This window comes from Fimicolochytrium jonesii, assembly GCF_025526975.1.
Source record: "Fimicolochytrium jonesii strain JEL569 chromosome Unknown EV422scaffold_28, whole genome shotgun sequence".
Taxonomy (NCBI): domain Eukaryota; kingdom Fungi; phylum Chytridiomycota; class Chytridiomycetes; order Spizellomycetales; family Powellomycetaceae; genus Fimicolochytrium; species Fimicolochytrium jonesii.
The window spans coordinates 1-18,392 of NW_026515695.1; the positions used below are offsets into that span (position 1 = coordinate 1).

The 18,392-nt window shown below is 55.2% G+C and overlaps 9 protein-coding genes across 9 annotated transcripts; 4 read left to right on the top strand and 5 right to left on the bottom strand.

Moving 5' to 3' along the window:
- Nucleotides 1–1,383: 1,383 nt before the first annotated feature.
- On the bottom strand, nucleotides 1,384–2,889 carry EV422DRAFT_508933 (uncharacterized protein; the record flags this gene model as incomplete). The annotated part of the gene is made up of 1 exon (XM_053068797.1): nucleotides 1,384–2,889. One exon carries the CDS (start codon nucleotides 2,887–2,889, stop codon nucleotides 1,384–1,386), a length of 1,506 nt encoding a protein of 501 aa, XP_052922299.1.
- Nucleotides 2,890–4,640: 1,751 nt separating this feature from the next.
- EV422DRAFT_604406 (uncharacterized protein) lies at nucleotides 4,641–6,575 on the top strand (the record flags this gene model as incomplete). The annotated part of the gene is made up of 4 exons (XM_053073758.1): nucleotides 4,641–4,847; nucleotides 4,910–5,187; nucleotides 5,736–6,158; nucleotides 6,218–6,575. Exons 1-4 carry the CDS (start codon nucleotides 4,680–4,682, stop codon nucleotides 6,573–6,575), a joined length of 1,227 nt encoding a protein of 408 aa, XP_052922300.1. The 5' UTR covers nucleotides 4,641–4,679.
- An 804-nt stretch (nucleotides 6,576–7,379) lies between these two features.
- Nucleotides 7,380–8,523, bottom strand: EV422DRAFT_580697 (thioredoxin-domain-containing protein). Its single transcript, XM_053073348.1, has 3 exons — nucleotides 8,253–8,523; nucleotides 8,086–8,176; nucleotides 7,380–8,011 (listed from the first exon to the last, which is right to left on the bottom strand). The coding sequence occupies exons 1-3, from the start codon at nucleotides 8,345–8,347 to the stop codon at nucleotides 7,694–7,696; spliced, it is 504 nt and encodes a 167-aa protein (XP_052922301.1). The 5' UTR covers nucleotides 8,348–8,523; the 3' UTR covers nucleotides 7,380–7,693.
- Nucleotides 8,524–8,677: 154 nt separating this feature from the next.
- On the top strand, nucleotides 8,678–10,439 carry EV422DRAFT_508936 (uncharacterized protein; the record flags this gene model as incomplete). The annotated part of the gene is made up of 9 exons (XM_053068798.1): nucleotides 8,678–8,772; nucleotides 8,843–8,913; nucleotides 8,994–9,259; nucleotides 9,425–9,535; nucleotides 9,597–9,665; nucleotides 9,740–9,838; nucleotides 9,919–9,933; nucleotides 9,961–10,195; nucleotides 10,303–10,439. 9 exons carry the CDS (start codon nucleotides 8,678–8,680, stop codon nucleotides 10,437–10,439), a joined length of 1,098 nt encoding a protein of 365 aa, XP_052922302.1.
- Nucleotides 10,440–10,770: 331 nt separating this feature from the next.
- Nucleotides 10,771–12,867, bottom strand: EV422DRAFT_500183 (pyridoxal phosphate-dependent transferase; the record flags this gene model as incomplete). Its single annotated transcript, XM_053068124.1, has 2 exons — nucleotides 10,771–11,816; nucleotides 11,883–12,867. 2 exons carry the CDS (start codon nucleotides 12,865–12,867, stop codon nucleotides 10,771–10,773), a joined length of 2,031 nt encoding a protein of 676 aa, XP_052922303.1.
- A 296-nt stretch (nucleotides 12,868–13,163) lies between these two features.
- EV422DRAFT_570679 (uncharacterized protein) lies at nucleotides 13,164–14,264 on the top strand (the record flags this gene model as incomplete). Its single annotated transcript, XM_053072901.1, has 1 exon — nucleotides 13,164–14,264. One exon carries the CDS (start codon nucleotides 13,164–13,166, stop codon nucleotides 14,262–14,264), a length of 1,101 nt encoding a protein of 366 aa, XP_052922304.1.
- A 357-nt stretch (nucleotides 14,265–14,621) lies between these two features.
- On the bottom strand, nucleotides 14,622–15,469 carry EV422DRAFT_500171 (Snf7-domain-containing protein; the record flags this gene model as incomplete). Its single annotated transcript, XM_053068123.1, has 4 exons — nucleotides 14,622–14,885; nucleotides 14,951–15,103; nucleotides 15,179–15,331; nucleotides 15,398–15,469. The coding sequence occupies 4 exons, from the start codon at nucleotides 15,467–15,469 to the stop codon at nucleotides 14,622–14,624; spliced, it is 642 nt and encodes a 213-aa protein (XP_052922305.1).
- A 211-nt stretch (nucleotides 15,470–15,680) lies between these two features.
- Nucleotides 15,681–16,941, top strand: EV422DRAFT_221085 (Ctr copper transporter family-domain-containing protein). Its single transcript, XM_053065467.1, has 6 exons — nucleotides 15,681–15,926; nucleotides 15,995–16,030; nucleotides 16,096–16,147; nucleotides 16,223–16,516; nucleotides 16,590–16,666; nucleotides 16,725–16,941. The coding sequence occupies exons 1-6, from the start codon at nucleotides 15,776–15,778 to the stop codon at nucleotides 16,841–16,843; spliced, it is 729 nt and encodes a 242-aa protein (XP_052922306.1). The 5' UTR covers nucleotides 15,681–15,775; the 3' UTR covers nucleotides 16,844–16,941.
- Nucleotides 16,942–17,039: 98 nt separating this feature from the next.
- Nucleotides 17,040–17,930, bottom strand: EV422DRAFT_508940 (uncharacterized protein; the record flags this gene model as incomplete). The annotated part of the gene is made up of 1 exon (XM_053068799.1): nucleotides 17,040–17,930. The coding sequence occupies one exon, from the start codon at nucleotides 17,928–17,930 to the stop codon at nucleotides 17,040–17,042; it is 891 nt and encodes a 296-aa protein (XP_052922307.1).
- Nucleotides 17,931–18,392: the final 462 nt, after the last annotated feature.

Below are 18,392 nucleotides of genomic sequence, written 5' to 3' on the forward strand. Positions count from 1 at the left end.
CGCTGTGAAGGAAGAAGTTAATGGCCCGCGCGATCACTGCGGCAGATCTGGTGCATAGTGATGCGTTTTACGACAGTACTATTGGCTTCATCGACTATCTGTCAGGGCTTTATGCCTGCGGCATCCACGACAACTGCCGAGGCCCATACCGAGGGGTTTGATCGCTCCACTGGGCTCCCCCCTTTGGGAAGAGCCAGCGAGCGACCTTCGCGGGCAAACCGCGTACACGTATATTAACAACAATCAATACGTAAATACATATGATTCAGCACATCTTTGGACCCAACGACGCCGGATCGCGCACGGCGAGACCCAACTTCGGCGATATGGTAAATGAGATGCATATGACGATATGAGAGATGATATGCGTTCGAGAAATGAGCCCCGTGCGCGGTCCGACCCAAAGATGGCGGCGATATGAGAGGTTAGGTGCCAGACGCAGATGTGAAGTCGAATGTGAGATGTCATTGCCGCGACGCAGTCGGGGGACCAATTTTCGCCCCACGCTGTGCTAGTCAGCCATCAATGGATTTTGGGGAGAAATTTGTCCCCCGCACGTCAAACCGGGAAGTCCCGCCGGCGGGGGACCAATTTTCGCCCCACGCTGTGCTAGTCAGCCATCAATGGATTTTGGGGAGAAATTTGTCCCCCGCACGTCAAACCGGGAAGTGCCGCCGTCGGGAGACCAATTTTCACCCCACGCTGTGCTAGTCAGCCATCAATGGATTTTGGGGAGAAATTTGGCCCCCGCACGTCAAACCGGGAAGTGCCCGGGGACCGTGTTTGTGCCTATGCACCGTGGTTTGCGCTCGGTTTGAAGTTGCTAGATGTCGGGTAGATATGAAGTAGATGTGAAGTAGGGCGAAGTGGCCGTGTATTGAGCAAATGGCAAATATACATGAAGATGGGCGGAGATGAGCCACAGATAAATAGGAGATCTAATATACAACCCCAGCTCGGGTAATAGGAGCGGAATTCTGCCGCACCGCTAGTTGAACGCTGGGGTGTGTGCGGATATGCCGTTCGAATGCGTCGGAAGACCATTGACCCCAGCGTTGAATCCACAGTGTGTTGTAGCCGAGGATCGCAAGGTGAGTGGCCCCGCCGGCGTGGAAACTTGAGGCCCCGATGTCCTGCCCTCATCCAAATCGATCCTGCCCTCATCCAAATCGCTTCGAGCGTTTCTAACAGTTTTCAAAAGCAGTGTGTGATTCAGGAAGGCTTTTCAGAAGACCGTCGTGGGTAGCTACTTGTTTACATTGCATTCATTTCTACACTAACAGCCGACGACCAAAAAGGCCCGAGCGGATGATGAGTTAGAGAGCGGAGGGTTGCTATATATTAGACTGGCGACCTAAAAAGTCCGAACGGATGACTGCCGGGTTATTCATCTTCATCAGGGAGGCCGTATTTCCGGATGGCCGCGGCCGTCGCCAGGGGCAGCGTCACAACAGCTGTGTGGCAACTGCCGCCGGACGTGTCAAGCACCGCCGTTCCGTGGAGCTTGTCAGGCATCCACGTCCACATGCAGTCGGGCTGCAGCACCAAGTAGAAGCCTTGCTCTGGCAGCGCAAATACCCACTTGCCAACAACGGTTGGCGGAGCGGCGGCGTAGCCTGCCACCCATGCGCATAGTTTGCGGGCTTGAAGCTCCTCTGGAAGCTCCTCCTTCGGGGTCGGCTTCCATATGGCGCGTCCTGTGTGCGGGTTCAGCACGCCGGCTACGCCGTTGTCCGACGGGTCGGAGAGAACGACCACTTGATAGTTGGTGGTGGCAAACAGCGGGGGGAACTCATTGGAATTTGGCCTGTACACCTCTGGCATGGCCATCATCAGGTAGGCCGCCGCGGTGGGGTTGCGTTTGGCGAGCTCCTGCAGCAGTCGCTTGGTGAGGGCCTTTTCCGTGGCGACGAGAAACGTCTTTACGGACATGTCTGCCCCTCCTTTCATTGAATAGTGCGATGTCCCCCTGGCATATCCCGAGTTCTTGTTGCCACAACAAAGCCCCGCGGCGTGCATTGTGCCCCTTGAGGCCTTCCATCGAACCACAGCCGGCCGGGATCCACAGGACTTGACAATGAGCCCCAGCCGTAGGTCGTGTTCGCGACGACCCGCGGTATTGTATGAGATTGTGGCCACAAGGGCGCCGTCCTTGTCGCGGATGTAGATGTCAGCCCCCGCCCGGGGCTCAATTTGCTCAAGCCCATCCAGGCCCCTCGCCTTCGCCGGCCTCTCCCCAAACCCCGCATAGACCATCTCGCCCTCCCAGCCATCGCACGAGGCGGGTGTTGGCACCACGATGTGAGCAGCCGGGCGGCTAGCGGAGGGCTGGGGGTCCACCAAGAAGTCGGCCGTGGTAAGACTGCCATCGCTGATTGCGGCGATGATGCCGGACCGGAGCCCAATGTGGTGCTTGGCAGGCTTCTTCTGGTGACGGGACCGCGTTGGCCTATTGATCCACCAACCCCAAAGGGTGGGGTTGTCTTGCTTGATCTTCTTTGAAAAAAGGCCAATCGCCTTGGCCTTGTCTTCTAGGCGGGCGTCCCGGGCGGCAAGGCCAGCGTCTACCAGCAGGGGATACAAAAAGGCCACCGTGTCGCCGAAGATAGCTGCGCCGCGGCTCTTGCCCATGCCCATCAGAAGAGCCTCGACCGCGGTGGGTGCGACGGGGGGCGTGGCCTGTGGCGCGGTAGAGGGGAAGGGGGGGAGGGAAGGTGTTAGCAGCTCAGCCCGCGAGATCAGCATATAGCAAACACGCCCAGGCAGGTCGACCCCCCGCAAGCGGCGGTCGTGCTCAACATGGACCGCAAGATCAGCGCAAAGCAAACACGCCCAGACAGCGCATCCCATGCAGGTCGACCTCCCGCAAGCGGCGGTCGTGCTCAGCATGGGCCGCAAGATCAGCGCAAAGCAAACACGCCCAGACAGCGCATCCCATGCAGATCGACCTCCCGCAAGCGGCGGTCGTCCTCAGCATGGGCCGCGAGCCCAGGCGGTCAACACCCAGCGGGGGCGCCCACGGCTACACGGCGGCCACTCACCTCGTCGGCGCCGAGCATGCTCAGAGTGTGCTCTGCGTGAGTTGCCGGGCTTGAGCTCAAAGGAGGTGGGGGTTGGCCGGGGGGGTGAGGGGGCTGTTGTCCGCTGCGAGCGCTTGACGTTTCCATAGCTCAGAGTGTGCTCTGCGTGAGTTGCGTGAGCTGCGAGCAATTGACGTTTTGTGTGAGAGGAGGAGAGTGTGGTCTTGGTGATGCGGCGATCAGCAGTGTGGACAAGCCACGACTGCGCCACAACTGCGCCAGGCTGTAAGTCCTCCCCCGCTCTCAGCCTCATTACCACAGCACTGACGCGAGTTCCTTGACACACAGCTATCACGGCAATCACCTGCAACATTTGTCTCGGCTGACCTAGGGCACAGCACGGCCATCATGTCATCACACCAGGCGCTCCAGGGGCACCTGTGGTGTGGCATCTTTCCTGGAGCTACCACACCACGGCGGAAGAGGAGAAAGGTTACTCCCGTTAACCCGCGTCTGCCAACCACTGTGCAGACACCATTGCAACCCCCACAATTTGAGCTCCCACCCTCTGTCCATCGCCACTTGCCCCAAGCAATTGCGGACATGGTTGGCGAGAGTTCCGGCGATGAAGACAGGCAGCAGCAGCAGCAACAGCAGCGAGGGCTTTCACCCGCGGACAGGGGTCTGCAGCATCCGTTGAACCTCCCCGCTCCCATCCCGTTCCTTTTTCCCAGCACACCGGGTGGACCCCTGGTGTATGAACCCCCGCCACCACCACCCGCTCAACGACCCCGGCAGACGCATTCCAGCACCAAGGTTTCGCTTCACCGAATCATCCATAATCAAAATCAAGTTCAAAGGGAGCGCCTGACAGCATTCATCGGCAACGTTCACGTCCTTGCGCGCCACACCACCTTCTTTCTCAAGCACTTCCTTGGTGAGTTTTTGAGGTGCGCTGCACTGTATATTTCCCATGAACAATGTCCTGACCGCTACGTCTGCCCACCACAGCCGATCATCCTCTACACGATTTCCCGGACATCACGGACAAGCACATCAGTGTGATATTTGAGCTGCTAAACAATCCAGGCTACAATGGCAATCCAGTCATCGCGCAAGAGTTGCGTCCATGGGTTCAAGACTACTGTGATGTTCACGGATTTGCCCCCATCCGCATGCGAAATTGCCAACAGACCGCAGCGTACACGGCTACGAGCATCCTCACAAACCTCAAAGTTAACGTACAAGAGCATTTCATGCAAATGTTTCTGCGCTACGTCAATGAAAGGCTTGGTTTGAAGCAAGTCGTACTGCATCTCCGTGCCGGAGTCGACCGAGCGCAGCGGCGACGCTATTATCAGCGTGTCTGTCAGTTTACAAAGTATGTGACATTTGAAGAGTTTCCAACCGAAGAGGAGTTTGCCCGCCTCACACGACTTGAGCGGACTGTCCTCGACGAGTTATGGGCTCTGTTTCCTCCCCAGGATGAACAGCTTGCATACAGCCTTGTGGTGGACGCAATGCCATATTTAGGTGAGTTAGTATATTTCCGGCCCCCCCCTCCCGCGGGTTCCTCTTTTGTCTAATCATGGTCCGCACCCGCCTCGCCTCATCACGGGTGCCTATTGTGAGCTCTCACGCCTCTATGAGCGCCGTGGAATGCGGCTGTTTTCCCCTATCCCGCTGCGCAAATCTCGAATCCAGTCATCTGTTTGGATCGGCATGCTGATCCTAGGCACTCATATCCTGGGCTTGAGCCGAAGTCGCATGGGGAAATTCACCGATGAACGCAAGCGGGAGCTGTGGGGGCAGTTTATCAACGTGAATGTATGTCTCTATCCCTCTGCGCTTATTTCACTCACCTCACCTCGCTGAATGACGGATTGCAGGACAAGGTCTTCAAGGATCGAAAGAAGCTTGGTCTCAAATTTGATGGGTCAATCAGCACAAGCGGGTATTCCGCTACCATCCACTCCAAGAAGCCAGAGCTCAAGTATGGGCTTCAGGCCCGGAAGCGCAGCAAGGCCGAAATGCAGGAAGAAGTCAAGCAGCTGTATTTTGAGCACCACATCGCGGAACTACGGGTGGCTCCAAACATTGTCTGCATTGATCCGGGCAAGCGTGACCTCCTGTTCTGTCGAGACATCGAGAAGGAGCGGCCATTTCGGTACGTTTCAGTTGATTACTACTGCCCTGCTGTCCCCGCTGTCCCCGCCCCCCCCCCCCCCCAACCCTCGACTTCGCGGAAGATGGTGCATAGGTGTCCGTGGCGCTGATCATGTTGTAGCGGTTGCCACCGTCGCAGATCTGGGCGAGGAGTCCGTTGCTGGAGTTGGACGATGACGGAGCCGTCGACGGGGATGCCGCCGATGACGGAGGGTTGACGGTCTTCCGCGAGGCTGTCGGCGATGGCTTCATTGTAGACGGCGGTGTTGCCGGCCATGTTGAAGGGGAGTTCGTGTATGAGGGAGCGGACGCGGTTGGTTTGCTCGTTGCCGTCGATCTTGGAGAGGAGGTCGTCTAGCAGGATCCGGTCGGGGATGTTGCGCGTCATATCCACCTCTTCCCTCTTCCCCGCTCGTCACGTGGCCCATGTTGATGACCTGCATGACGGTGTCGAGGCCAACCCTGTCCTCGTCCCCGTCCCCACCATCCCCCCCCTCACCGTCCCCACCATCTGTTGCCGCGTTCTCACAATGCACCACCCCATACCAGATACACATCCAATCAACGGGCGGTCGAGACAAAGTCTCGGTACTTTCGAAGAGACATGACAGAGCGAAAGATCAATGCCGGCATCGCTGAGTTGGAATCACATATTCCGTCACACGAGAGCATGAACATCGAGGCGTTCTCAGCGTTCATTGTGGATTACGAACATGCGGGTATGATGTATCATGCATTGTCTTCAAATACATGGGCTGACATCCATATCCCAGATCCCGCCCTGGATGAGTTTTACCAGGATGAGATTCACGTGGCTCGCAGATCCAAGGCGTTCTCACTGCGGCAAAAGTCTGAGGGCAAGCTCATCAAGAACATGCGACGCCTGTATGGAAAGCATTTTTCAGTCATCTTGGGTGATTGGAGCAATGCTGGAAAAACCATGCGCTTTCAGGAATCATCAAAGACCAAGGGGTGAGTGACCATCATTGTTTTTCATGTATTATAATATGCTAACTCATCATGGAAATCAGATTCCGCACACTCTTTGCAAGAAACAGCATCCCATGCTACTTGCTAGATGAGTATCGTACGTCCTCCGTGTGCCCAGACTGCCACGGCCGTGTGAAGAAAAACATCCGACGCCGGCTGTCATCTCGGCCATGGCAAGCTCGAAAGGGAAGAATGGAATTTGTCCATGGATTGGTGGGTTGCCCCAACCCCGAATGTATCAACCAAGACTGGACGCCATTTGAGATTCCTGGAAGACGACCACTACGGATGAAAGTGCACAATCGGGACGTCCTAAGCACCAAGAATTTCCTCTCGATTGTGCGTTCGGTGGTGTTTGGCGATGGCCGCAGACCAGACGCATTCTCCCGTAACCGGTAGTCTAGATTTCACCCCATCCCATTTTCCGGGGTGGTTTTCTGCCATCCACATCATTGTACCTCTGCCTGAGGCGTCGCCGATGATGGCAACTTTACTGTATTACAGCTGCAACGCCCTAACTGTACATATCCCGGCTGCACATCGAAATCGTCGTTAGTATTTAGCGTCCGTACTACGACACGGTGTGTCGTCGCCTGGTTTCGTCATTCGCACCGCCACCTCAGACACCAACATCTAAGCATAGTACACATCATGCAAGTCGTTTTCGCTGCCATCGCAAGGATTTAGTACAAATTCTCCGTTTCGCACTAGCGCTCCCCTTTTTCCCATCCTTCCTACCACCTCTCTGAAGCCTAAAGCATCTCTCGCACACCCCAATATGCCTCAGCGGGCGTATGTACGACTGTCAATCCTACTTAGACCTTGCACAGTTTCAAGGTCAGGAGCCTGCGGCGGATGATGATGATGCTGAATGATGATGGGAGCCAGAATGGGAACGAAGACGGTGAGAACGACAACAAGGAGTAGCTAGTTCCATAGAAAAGCGACGATCTCATATAGCTGTGCGTACGAATATGATTTGCTACAGCTGTGCGGAGGCTATTTACGTTTGACGAATGCAAATCTGCGCTGTTGTGCGAATCTTAAATACTGACGACGATTTCGGTGTGCAGCCAGGATACACATCAGGGACGTCTGCTCCTTACTCCATTGCGGTTTGGGGACGTTGCCGGATGCACGTCGCTTGACTCAGCCTGTAAAAGTTGTTAACTTCCTCGCTGCAAACAGAAGAAATGACGGAATGTTGTGATGTGAATATGTGCATTGAGTATAATTTCACGAACTCTCGGACTGCGCGGGGCATAACGAAAATGAGCACTGAATGTATTACTGGGGACGAACGGAGTCCGCCGTTCTTTCGATGGACTTTTCTCTGTCGATTGCAAACCATGTCGGTTTTCGTCGCAGCCAGACCCAGCACAGGTTCTCAATACACCGGGTTTCTTTTACCCCGAGGGCCAGGCGGTCAACCTCCTTTGATTCCCTCCGGAGGGGTTCCCAAATGACTCGTCCGTCGCAACTCGCAGATGGCGAAGCTGAACGGCGAACATCGGCCCTTACTTGAGGTTCTGCGATGGATCATTCTTGTTCCACCACAACCAGAAGATCACCGCACCCATCACACCCCACAGCGCATAATTTGGACCCAATGCCTCTCCAGCAGCCGCACCTCCTCCAGCTGCTCCCTTCACAGGCGCACCAGTCCCTAGTACCCGCCCACCAGACGCCGGAAACCCTGAGGACCCGGACGCGTGCTGCGACACGAGCCTTTCAACGCGGACGATGTCTGCTCCGACAACTTCATCGAGCTTTTTGCCGGATTTGTACAGGTGGAAGGTGGGCATGGCTGAGACTGAGCACTCGCGGGCAATGCTCTGTAATGAATGATGTGAGATTCACGGTCTGTCGTATCTGGAAAACTGCCGCAACCGCTTGTCATTCTCCTTACCTGGTGCTCATCCACATCGACTTTCAGGAAGACAACATTCGTATACTGGTCGGAGAGCTTTTCAAACCGTGGCGCAATGGCTTTGCATGGTCTATGAGCAAAGAAGTGGTCAGATAAATGCCATTGTATCTCTTCGGAAAAATGGGCGGAGATTGGTCGTTACTCACCCGCACCACGTGGCGAAGAAGTCGACGACACATAACTTTGGGCCTGTTGTGTATTTGGTGAACTCCGCATGCGAGCGGACGTGAATAGTAGGCATGTTTGCGACCAAGCCTTCAGGGAGAACTGCGTGAGATGGTGATGGGAAGACAGTTGGTTGGTGATCTGATCTCTGGTCTCTGGCTGAAGACACTCGCAGCCACTCGCGCTCTCGCAGCGCTCTCGCGCTTCTCGCGAGACTCCAGTCCAAAATAGAGTCCAAATGTCAAATTCGTCTTCAGCACAATCCCGAATCCCAACTGACAGACAAGCTGCGAACAACGCTGGAGATTCTTACGTACTCCAACCATCCCGGTAGTTCTGCGTATGGAATATACCCTGGCGGCATTTTCAGAACTATCGCCAAAATAACAATTTTCTGAGCAAGCACATGGCCGACCCACACTCCCACGATGAGCGTCAAAAATACGAGGATGAGCTATACAAGGACGACTCGGAAGTAGATAATGAGGGAGCTTCGGACAGGTGTGGATAGCCTTGCGGTCTTTTGGGTAACTCTTCTCAAGAATTCAAGATGCTGACCACCCCAATGCAGTGAGAATGGTGGCGACGAAGAAGCACTTTCCCACATCAATTACTCGCACAGCTTTCGGCTTGAGAATGAAGGTTCGATATTACTGTCTTCGCGGGTGACAGCCGGATATCCATAACAGTTCCGTAATAACCTTACGACTTTGTACCTGTAGGGGACGAAGAGGCAGAGGAAGAGGAAGCTTCCGTGAGCGGCGATATCATACCCCCCGATCTTCTATCCCACGTGCCTTCGTGGACAGAGACGGAAGTCGTCATGATCTCGGAGGAGAATATGGAAGGCCCCGGCGTATCTTCTATCTCCTCCAAAAAAAGGAGGGAGAAAAAGTCACCCGAGGATGTCGACCTTGAGGTCAAGGTGATGCGGATGCGAAGCCCTTCCGCTGACGACAACCCCAACTTGGACGAGGGCTCACTGGAGGTGCGCGGAAAGGGGAGGAGCAGATATTTTGCAGAGGCAGGGGGGAGGGGATTCTGCAGGATGTGTCGGCATAGTGGGCATACGAGCAGGTTTTGTCCCGAGAAGGTACGAGTGGGTGGACGCTCTCGAATTCGTCGATGCCGCACGCCTTAGATCGCTGATTAGGGGTTTTCAAAGGAAACCAACTGCTATCTATGCAAAGCCGACCACGATCCCCTCCGTTGCCCAATGAGCAAACTCTGCTTCAAGTGCATGCAGCGGGGTCACATCTATGCCGTGAGTCCTCCTCTCGCATTGTCATCGACGGAACGGTCGTTCCGCTAACATGGAACTTCAGGAATGTCCGAACGCGCGTGATAACACCAGATGCGGCTTCTGCAACGACGGCAACGGGCATCACCCAATGGTATGTTTCGCCTTGTTTCGCCTCTCAAAGTGGTTTGTAAGGTGACAGAACATCGCTCACGATCCCTTATCCAGCAATGTCCGCAACAATGGAGACAATTCGTGTTTTTGCCGTATAGCGGGGATAAGGAACGGGACCAGCTCACGATATACTGCTATAACTGCGGAGACGGGGTATGTTTCGTGGGCGTGCAACATGTGCAGTGTGTGATTGAGTTTCAATGGGCTGACATCTTCTGATCATCTTTCGTTAGGGTCATATGGGGGATGTAAGTCGACGAACAATCATACTCTAGTTTTACACCATACGCATGGCCCTGAACAATGACTTCCCAATCCAGGAATGCCGACACCGCCCCATCCACGGTAGCACCGGAATCTCCTCCTTCACCGCCCTAGCCTTCAACCACAAATTCCCCGACCGCCGCCGCGGCGTCACCTACACCCCCGCCCGCCGCGAATCGCCCAGCGGCGGAGGTCCCATCGAAATTTACTCCGACAACGAAGACAACGAGCCGATGCCGGTCCCAGGTGTGCCGCGACATACGAAATTCACCGACTCACCCTCCCGATCACGGTCACCCGTCCCGTCTCGACCACCAGCAAGGGCTGCAACGAAGAAGTATAAAAGCGCAAAGGGGCAAGCGCGGTCGAAGGAGTGGAAGAAACGAGCCCCAAGGCCTTCTCGGTCACCTTCGCCAGTGCGGCAGGGTCAATCAAGGGGGCGGGCTGCGTCGGCGGTAAAGCCAAAGAAGGCTCGCGGGTCGTCACATAGCCAGAACCCGCAACAGTGGAACCAAGGTAATAGAACTGGCGGGAAGGCGAAGAAGACGGGCGGGAAGCAGTCGATTCACCCGGAGGAAACGTCGAATAATAAACGGCGTCGGAATGCAAACCAGAACGCAAACGCGAACGCAAGCGCGTCGTCGCCACCTGCACGAGGGCGGTCTACACGACGGAAGAAGAGTCGGCCTAGCTGAATGGAGATTTTCTCTTCGCGATAGATAACTTATAAGTTTTGCACAACCTCTTATATTGGCCCACTATCTCTCACTACCATAGCGCCTAGCGAGCTAGTGAAAAGTGTATCCCAATCCTACTATAGATCATGTACATATAGACGACTCCCTCAAAGCCCTCTCAAAAATCCCGATCAACACCTCCGCCTCCTCCAACCCCACACTAACCCGAACCAGATGCTTTGGCACGCCGTAACTTTCCGCCCACTCGAGCTCGCCGTAGTGCGCGATCAGTGTGTACGGGCACGCCAGGGTGAAGTTAGTGCCAAGCGATGGGCCTTTGGCGACTTGGAGGGCGTCGAAGAAAGCGATTGCAAGTGCTGGGGTGGAGAGGGAGAGGGAGAAGAGGCCGCCGTAGCCGTAGTTTTTGATTGGGGAAGGTGGTGGGCAGTCGGCGGCGGTGGATGATGATGCTGTGGTCCCCGGGACGACCCGCGCATGCCGCTCGTACAACTCCCTATCCACAAACTTCGGATAATGCACCTCCACAACCCCCTCACACCCCTTCAAGTAATCACACAACCGTTCCGCAGTCGCATTAATCCTCTCAATCCTCTTTCTGAAACTCCTCGAATTCCGCTCCAGCACCACCGCGTCCTCACACCACATCGTGTCCTCGTACAGGCATCGCATGGTCGCTACCAAGGTTTCGTAGTGCGGCGTTATAGGGCTGATCACCGCGCACCCGCCCATGACGTCGGAGTCGCCGGAGAAGATCTTGGTGAGGCTGGAGACGAGGATGTCTGCCCATAGAATCGGGGACACGTTGAGGAAATTGCCGATTGTCTCGTCGACGACGATCAGGAAGTTATGCGCGTTTGCCAGACGGCGCAGACGGGTAAGGTCCGGCGTTCGAAGGAGCGGGTTGGACGGGAACTCGCAAAAGACGGCGGAGATGGGTGTTGTGGGGAGGATGGAGTGCTCGAGAGCGTCGAGGTCGGCGGTGTCGCCGTGGCCGAGGAAGATGCAGCCTGGGCCGAACTTTTCTTGGATTTTGAGGGTGTCGAGGTAGGGGAAGCCGTATTGGACGGATTTGCGGTTGGGGTGGAGGTGCAGGACGAGGCGGTGGGCGTTGTAGATGGCGCTCATGCCGGAGGGGAAGAGAAATACGTCGGATTCTTTGAGGTTGACGCCTCGGCCCGGGATCGTGGGGGTTGTGGGAGTCGTAGGAGTTTGGGATTGATTTGATGTTGCGTCACTTGGCGTGTCGACAACATTGCCGTTGCTGGTATGAACGCCATCAGTTAATGGCTCACCATCCTGGAACAGCTCTTCAGCGTCTCCCAGGACTCCAGCAATACGCTTCTTGATGATCGTTTTGGCCTCAGCTGCAGTTCGGAAATCCAGGCTCCGTCCGAACCGCTCCTCGACGTACAGGTGATGTTCGTTATTCGCAGCGTCCTGCCTCGCCACAGTCACCAGATGATGCTGCCGTTCAGGCGTATACTCATCCTTCCTGTAATGCCTCGCGCCTGCTCCCCTCAACCCTTGGGCATACCCGGCGATGGCAAATCCTTTCGATTTCTGATTGGCTTCCAGTACGTATAGACAGTGTTCTGCGAAGCGGCTAGAGATACCTTCGCCGGAATGTTGCCAGAACTGTTTGGCCACCTTGCGTCCTGTCTCGCAGCCCGGAAAGACGGCGACGTGCAGGACGCAAGGCGCGGTATCGGCGATGGTGGTCAGACGCGGGTCGTGGGAAAATACAGAGTCGGCGGAGGTGGTGGGCGAGATGGTAAGTTCTGCGATCCGGACGGGGGGTTCTTTTAAGTTGGCTGTTAATCCATTCGCATTCTCATCGTCGCTGCTGCAGCCCGCTTTGGTCTCGAAGGAATATCGGTGTTTGAAGAACCTCCTGAACTCCTCCGCGGCTCGTCGGCAGAGGTACACCAGACACGCCTCGCCATCTTTCGCAAACTTGGCTTCGCAGACCGCGGTCAGCCTCTTTACGCTTGCATGGTAGACAAAACGAGGGTAGCCGCTCCGCAGCTTTGTAATGATCTCCGGGTCGCCTTCCTCGTACCCGACGTTTGCTTGCCATGTGGGGAGTGACACGGAGACGGCGTGTGGGGCGGATGGAATGGGGGCTCCGAGAGGGAAGGTCTTGACTGTGTGGGAGGGCCGGGAGTCGGGGGCTACCTGAAGATCCACTGCTGAAAGTGGGAGGGGTTCGTTGGCGTACATTGCAGCAGGCATTTCCGACGGCGGTTTGTCGTAATGTCGTACTGTACGTTGGGGGGGCGGCAGGTTGATGAAAATGCTCTTATGGCGGATGGGGGGCATTCTGACGCGAGGAGTCATCGCCATCGCTTTCGCTTATCTTCACAAAGCGCAGTCAACGCACGCCCGTCCGGCGTCCAAGCGCTTCTTTTTTCGACCCCGCAAGTTGCAACTGCCTCTGCGAACCCATGGCCAAGCGGCGACGACGGCCTCTTTCCCTAGTACCACCACCACCTCCTCAGGAACTATTGCCCGCTGAAATGCCTCAACCAACAAAAGCATACAAACCGCAACCAGCCTCGCAAAAGCGGTCTGCAAAACTATCCGCAAAACCACAAAATACTCGCCCATCAACCACCTCCACTGCTCGCTCAAAACCAACGAACCCCACACAAAGAGACGACACGGACCTCCTCCTCCTCCACTCCGCTCAACGCACCCTCCTCTCACCCTCCTCCCCCGAACAATACCTCCTCCACGCCCTCATCACCGCCTTCCCACCCACACCCACCACCACCACCGACTCGACCGCAGAACACCTCCGCACCATAAAAACCCACTTCTTCAACCGAAACTACGCCGCAATATTCACCACCGAGTCGCTGCTACCTGTTTATGCCGCCGAGTATATCCCGAGCCGCGCGCTATGCTATAGGGAGATGTTTATGCGGGTGAAGGCGGTGAGGGAGGTGATGGTCAAGGGAGGAAAGATGTGTTGTTTGGGCGCCGGGAACGGGAGTGAGCTGGTGGGCGTGGTGGCGGCGATGTGTGGCATGGAGGTGTTTGGGCTCAAGAAGAGGATTCCGACGACGGACGAGTCATCATCACCACAAGCACCACGAATACCATCGCATCTGGAAGTTCATATCCAGGATTTGGCCAATTACGGCACGGTCCTCCCCTCCCTCCTCGCCAGCCTACAACAGCACTACCCCACCGCATCATCCCACGTGCACCTAACAACAAGCGTCTCAGACCTCCTCCAACCCACACCCACCCAAATCACCACTCTAAAAGAAACCATCTCAACATCGTCCCTAACAACCGCCATGTTCCTCCTCAACGAGCTCCTAACCACTAACAAATCCGCATTCGTCAAATTCATCACCCTCCTCATGGACGCCCTCACCCCCGGCTCCTTACTCCTAGTAGTCGACTCGGCAGGCAGTTTCTCAGAGTGCAGTGTTGGGGGTGACGCGGGGAAGAGGGAGTATATGGTTTATCAATTGCTGGATAATATGAGGTGTCTGGAGACGGTGGAGAGTGAGGATGCGATTTGGTATCGGTTTCCCGAGGGGTTGAGGTATCCGACCAGGCTGAATAATATGAGGTATTTTCTCAGACTGTATCGGAAGGCGTAGATTTAGACGTAGATATGTAGATCATGATACGTATGATAGTCATTGGTGATACTAATAGAGCTGTGGGGTAGCGTGCACGGCCGCTTCCCAAGCAAACGCTCTATTGATTATTGACTTGCGATATTGGGATGGTGGTTATGTACAAGCGACACCGGGTCACCTTTCGCATCGATGCACGGCGTGAGGGCGCCGTGAGACAATCCGTGGTCGGTGCGTGCAATGGTATATATATGAGATGCTGTCCCCTTCACTCATGCAGCCAGCGGCTCCTCCAGCTGCCTCTCCTTCTGCTTCTGTCTCGTTTTCGTAGCTACGGGTGCCGTTCCAGTATCCCCCACATTCGCTTCCTCCTCAGCGTCATCCGCCAGGGTGTCCGGCACGTCTGGCAAGGCGTCGGTGTCGATTGCGGGTGTGGGTACGGTGTTTTCTGGGATGGCGGGGAATTTGGCCACCGTCTGTAAATGCCATCCAACGGGGTTTAACCTGTCTCACTCCGGGAAAAGGAATGATGTATGCGTAGCACACCAAACGCACCTCCTCCGCCTCCAACAGATCCAACTGCGCCATAATCTCGTCCTCATCCTCCGCCGATATCGACCCGCTTATCAGATCATTGATCTCCTGCAAAGCGCAAATGTAAGCCATACGAGCCCCCCCGCGTCACCCACCCCATCGCGTACACTCACAGCCTGATAAGCAATCCCATCCGCCGTATCATCCATCAACCTCTGCACCGCATCCAACGACATCTCCTTATGAATCATCGTCAATATCTCATTCCCTTGCTGCAAACCCTTCATGACATCCTGTTCCACCAATGAATATTCGATTTGGCCCGTCTAAAAAGTGGATCATGATAGGCGTTAGGTTTTTTATAGGCATGATGGGGGATAAGGTGATGGCACGAGACTTACGAGTTGCTCGAGAGTGAAGAGCTGGTCGTCGGTCTGTTTTAGGAGCCGTTCTTGGTATTTTTTCTTTTTGAGGGCTAGGAGGGCCCGGCCTTGGTCGCCGGCGCGGAGATGGTGTTTTGCTACTTCGACTTCTTTGTCTAGGACTAATTGTATCTTTTCCGATTGTCGCAAGCATTAGCTCTCAGCTTTCATCGTGGATGAGGGGAAAGGCGGACTGACCTTCTTCTGGTATTGTTTCAACTTATCCCGCTGGAGTTTGAGGTCGAGTATTGCTCTGTCTTTTGGGAGCATGTCCTTTTGGCGGATTTTATGCGCTTTGGACTTGTCTTTTGAGACTAGGTTGCCCATGGTGGTGGTGGTGGTTTCGGTTGCGTAGAAGACTGGGTTTGTTTTGCGTACTGTGTTGGTGTTAGCGGGGCTTGGGTTGTCTCTGTTTCTGGCAATGACGGTGGTTGCCGATGTCAACCCAATGTCACCCAATGTCAACCAGAATGTCAACTTGCTGCTCAACGCTCTCGAGAGTCTCAACGCGTTGCTTGCGTTTTCCGCAAGTTGACAAGGTGTTCTCCGCAACACAGTGCTCACTGTAATAGCATCATGGCTTCCCACGAAGGCCACGAAGGCCACCACCCCCCAGAGCACGGTGGCGGCGGGACCGGCGATGACACAGACAGCGGGGGAGGCCATCACGGCGGTGGAATCGGCGGCGGACACTCCATGGGCGGCATGGTGTTGAATTGGAGCAATAGTTAGTACAGGCAGAATATGTACAGCCACTCTCCCCCAAGTCAGCGAAACTGACCTCCCATATCTTAGATGTCGTTATCGTGTTTGACTGGTGGAGAAGCGATAGTATGCCCTCCATTCAAACCGGCATCCGTTCTGTATCATTTATCTGATCTCCCGAGGCGAAACAGGTCCCGAAGGCCTCTTCGTTAGCTGCTGGGCAATCCTACTCGCAGCATTCCTGTAAGTCCCCTCACCATCCTCCATCTTCCTTACGGGTTTTCCCCTCATCCCTCCAAATCATTCTCCACCCGTAAGATTCGAAGCCTTCCGCGCCTTCCGAACGAAACAAGACAAACGGCTCGTTAAACTGCTCGAGACGCAACCGAGTGCGCTGGGTGCTTCGGCGACTGGTCCCAGTAGGCATCGGTATGGATTGACGGGCGGGATGGAAGATGAGGAAAGGGAGGGGTTGCTTGGTGGCGATGGGGGAGTGCGAGTGCCGGAGAGTGTGCTGAGGGTTGGGGATGGTGGAATGAGTGAGAGAGAGGGAGTTGGCCTACGAAGCTTGGAGGGTGCACAACTGGGACAGCAAAGAATGGCATTGGCATGGTGAGGAAATGGCAACGGCTGATTGGAGAGTGGCCTAACATGTCTCATTTTCGCTTCACTTTTCCGGTCTTAGCATCCGCGGCCGCTCGACCATTCAGTTATACCGGACCTTCTTACACGCCACAGAACTTTTATTGGGCTACTTCTTAAGTAAGTGCCTTTGATTGCTTCTCGAAGGGCAATTGGGACCATACTCATTCACGTGCAGTGATGGCATTCATGACCCTGAACGGTTACATATGTACATCACTCATCCTTGGAGCCGCGTTGGGGTTCTTCTTCTGCCAGTCGCAGCCGGTACCGGCCAATCGACAGGCGTGTCATTGATGGGTTTTTTGGACCGCAGGCTGGTCCGGTATGTTAGGAAGCTGTTAATGCTACCTCTAATGGTGTTGGGCTAGGTGCAATTGCAGCATAATCAGGGGAGATGTGGCACGCTTCATCTGCGTTGCTTCGGAGTTTCGATGTGGAATACTGCCATATACTGTACATATATACAACGCAACGTCCAACGTCCATCGTCCTACATCCAATATCTCGACTTGAAGAACGCCACCATCTCCGGATCATCCACCCCCTTCCGATTCGCCCCCGCATAAACCTCCATCAAAACCCTACTTTGCCCCGCCCCATCCAACTCCTCCACCCACTTACTCATCGCCCCAATCCCCACCACCCTCGCCGCCGCAACCATACTCCCCACCAGCGCCGGGTCCTTGTACCGTTTCAACAGCATCAACGCGCGGACGATCTCGGTGTGGATGTATAGGTCGTCTTGTGTTGCTTCGGTTGTTTGAGGGAAGGGGAAACGGGTGTAGACATCGACTGCCTGTTCTAGACCCTGGGGGGCGGGACTGTGGTGCTCGAGAAAGGCCCCGAGCTCGATGTACGCGTCGTGTAAAGTCGGTGTGTCCTCAATCGCCCGCGTGTACACGTCCACGACCATTTTGAACAGCTCGGGCAGCTGGCCTTCTTTTGTCACCCACGCGGGTGGTGGGTTCGGGTTATCTTCCTTGCCGGTGGGTTGATCACCGGTTTTCTCGAGGGTTGCTTGTCGCTTTTCTTGGGATTGTTGGTATTCGAGCAGGGCGACGTAGCGGCGGGTGAGGACTTGGCCCATTGTGACGTAGATGCCGGGGGGAGGGATGTAGCCGGAGTATTTTTCAACGGTTTTTGGTTGTGATTGCGATGCATCTCCGTCTCCTGTGGTGGCAATCTTCGCTGGCTGCACATCCGGTGCAGTTTTAGTTGATGTCTTTGGAGTTAACGTCTCTTTGCCACCTTTGATTGTTGCTTTTGATGAACCGGCAGCTACGGTCGTAGCGGGTGTGCTTAATCCGGTCTTGGGCCGCCCGGTCACTGCAGGTGCTTTTGCGGCAGGTGCCGCCTTGGCGGTGGTTTGTGTTGGTGGCATCTTCTGGGTACGGAGGTAAATGAGAGCTCCCGACCCAATGCGTTTTCGGAGAAACGCGTGACGCTCTCTCTTGTTTACGCGTTTCTCTCAGACGTCTCTTCGCCAAAGGTCTTCTGAGGTTATCAGACAGGCTTGCATATCCATCCTATATTGCACAAAGTCATAATATACCGAAGGTGCGCAAAGGTCTTTATAAACATCTGATACCCCAACGCACAGCCAGCAAAAAGCACATCCAATCCAACATTCAATTGAACCACTGAAACCCAAACCCCCTCCCGCAACCCGATAACAATGTCCGCCTACACCAACCCCATCGCCGACCGCTCCGCCTCCACCTCCACCTTCACCACCGCCACGCCCAACGACCCCACCGACAGCCCGCGCCGCAAATCCAAAGCGCCGCTGTACGACAAACCCTCGCGCGAGCTGCTCGACGAACTTTACGACGGGCCGGTTTTG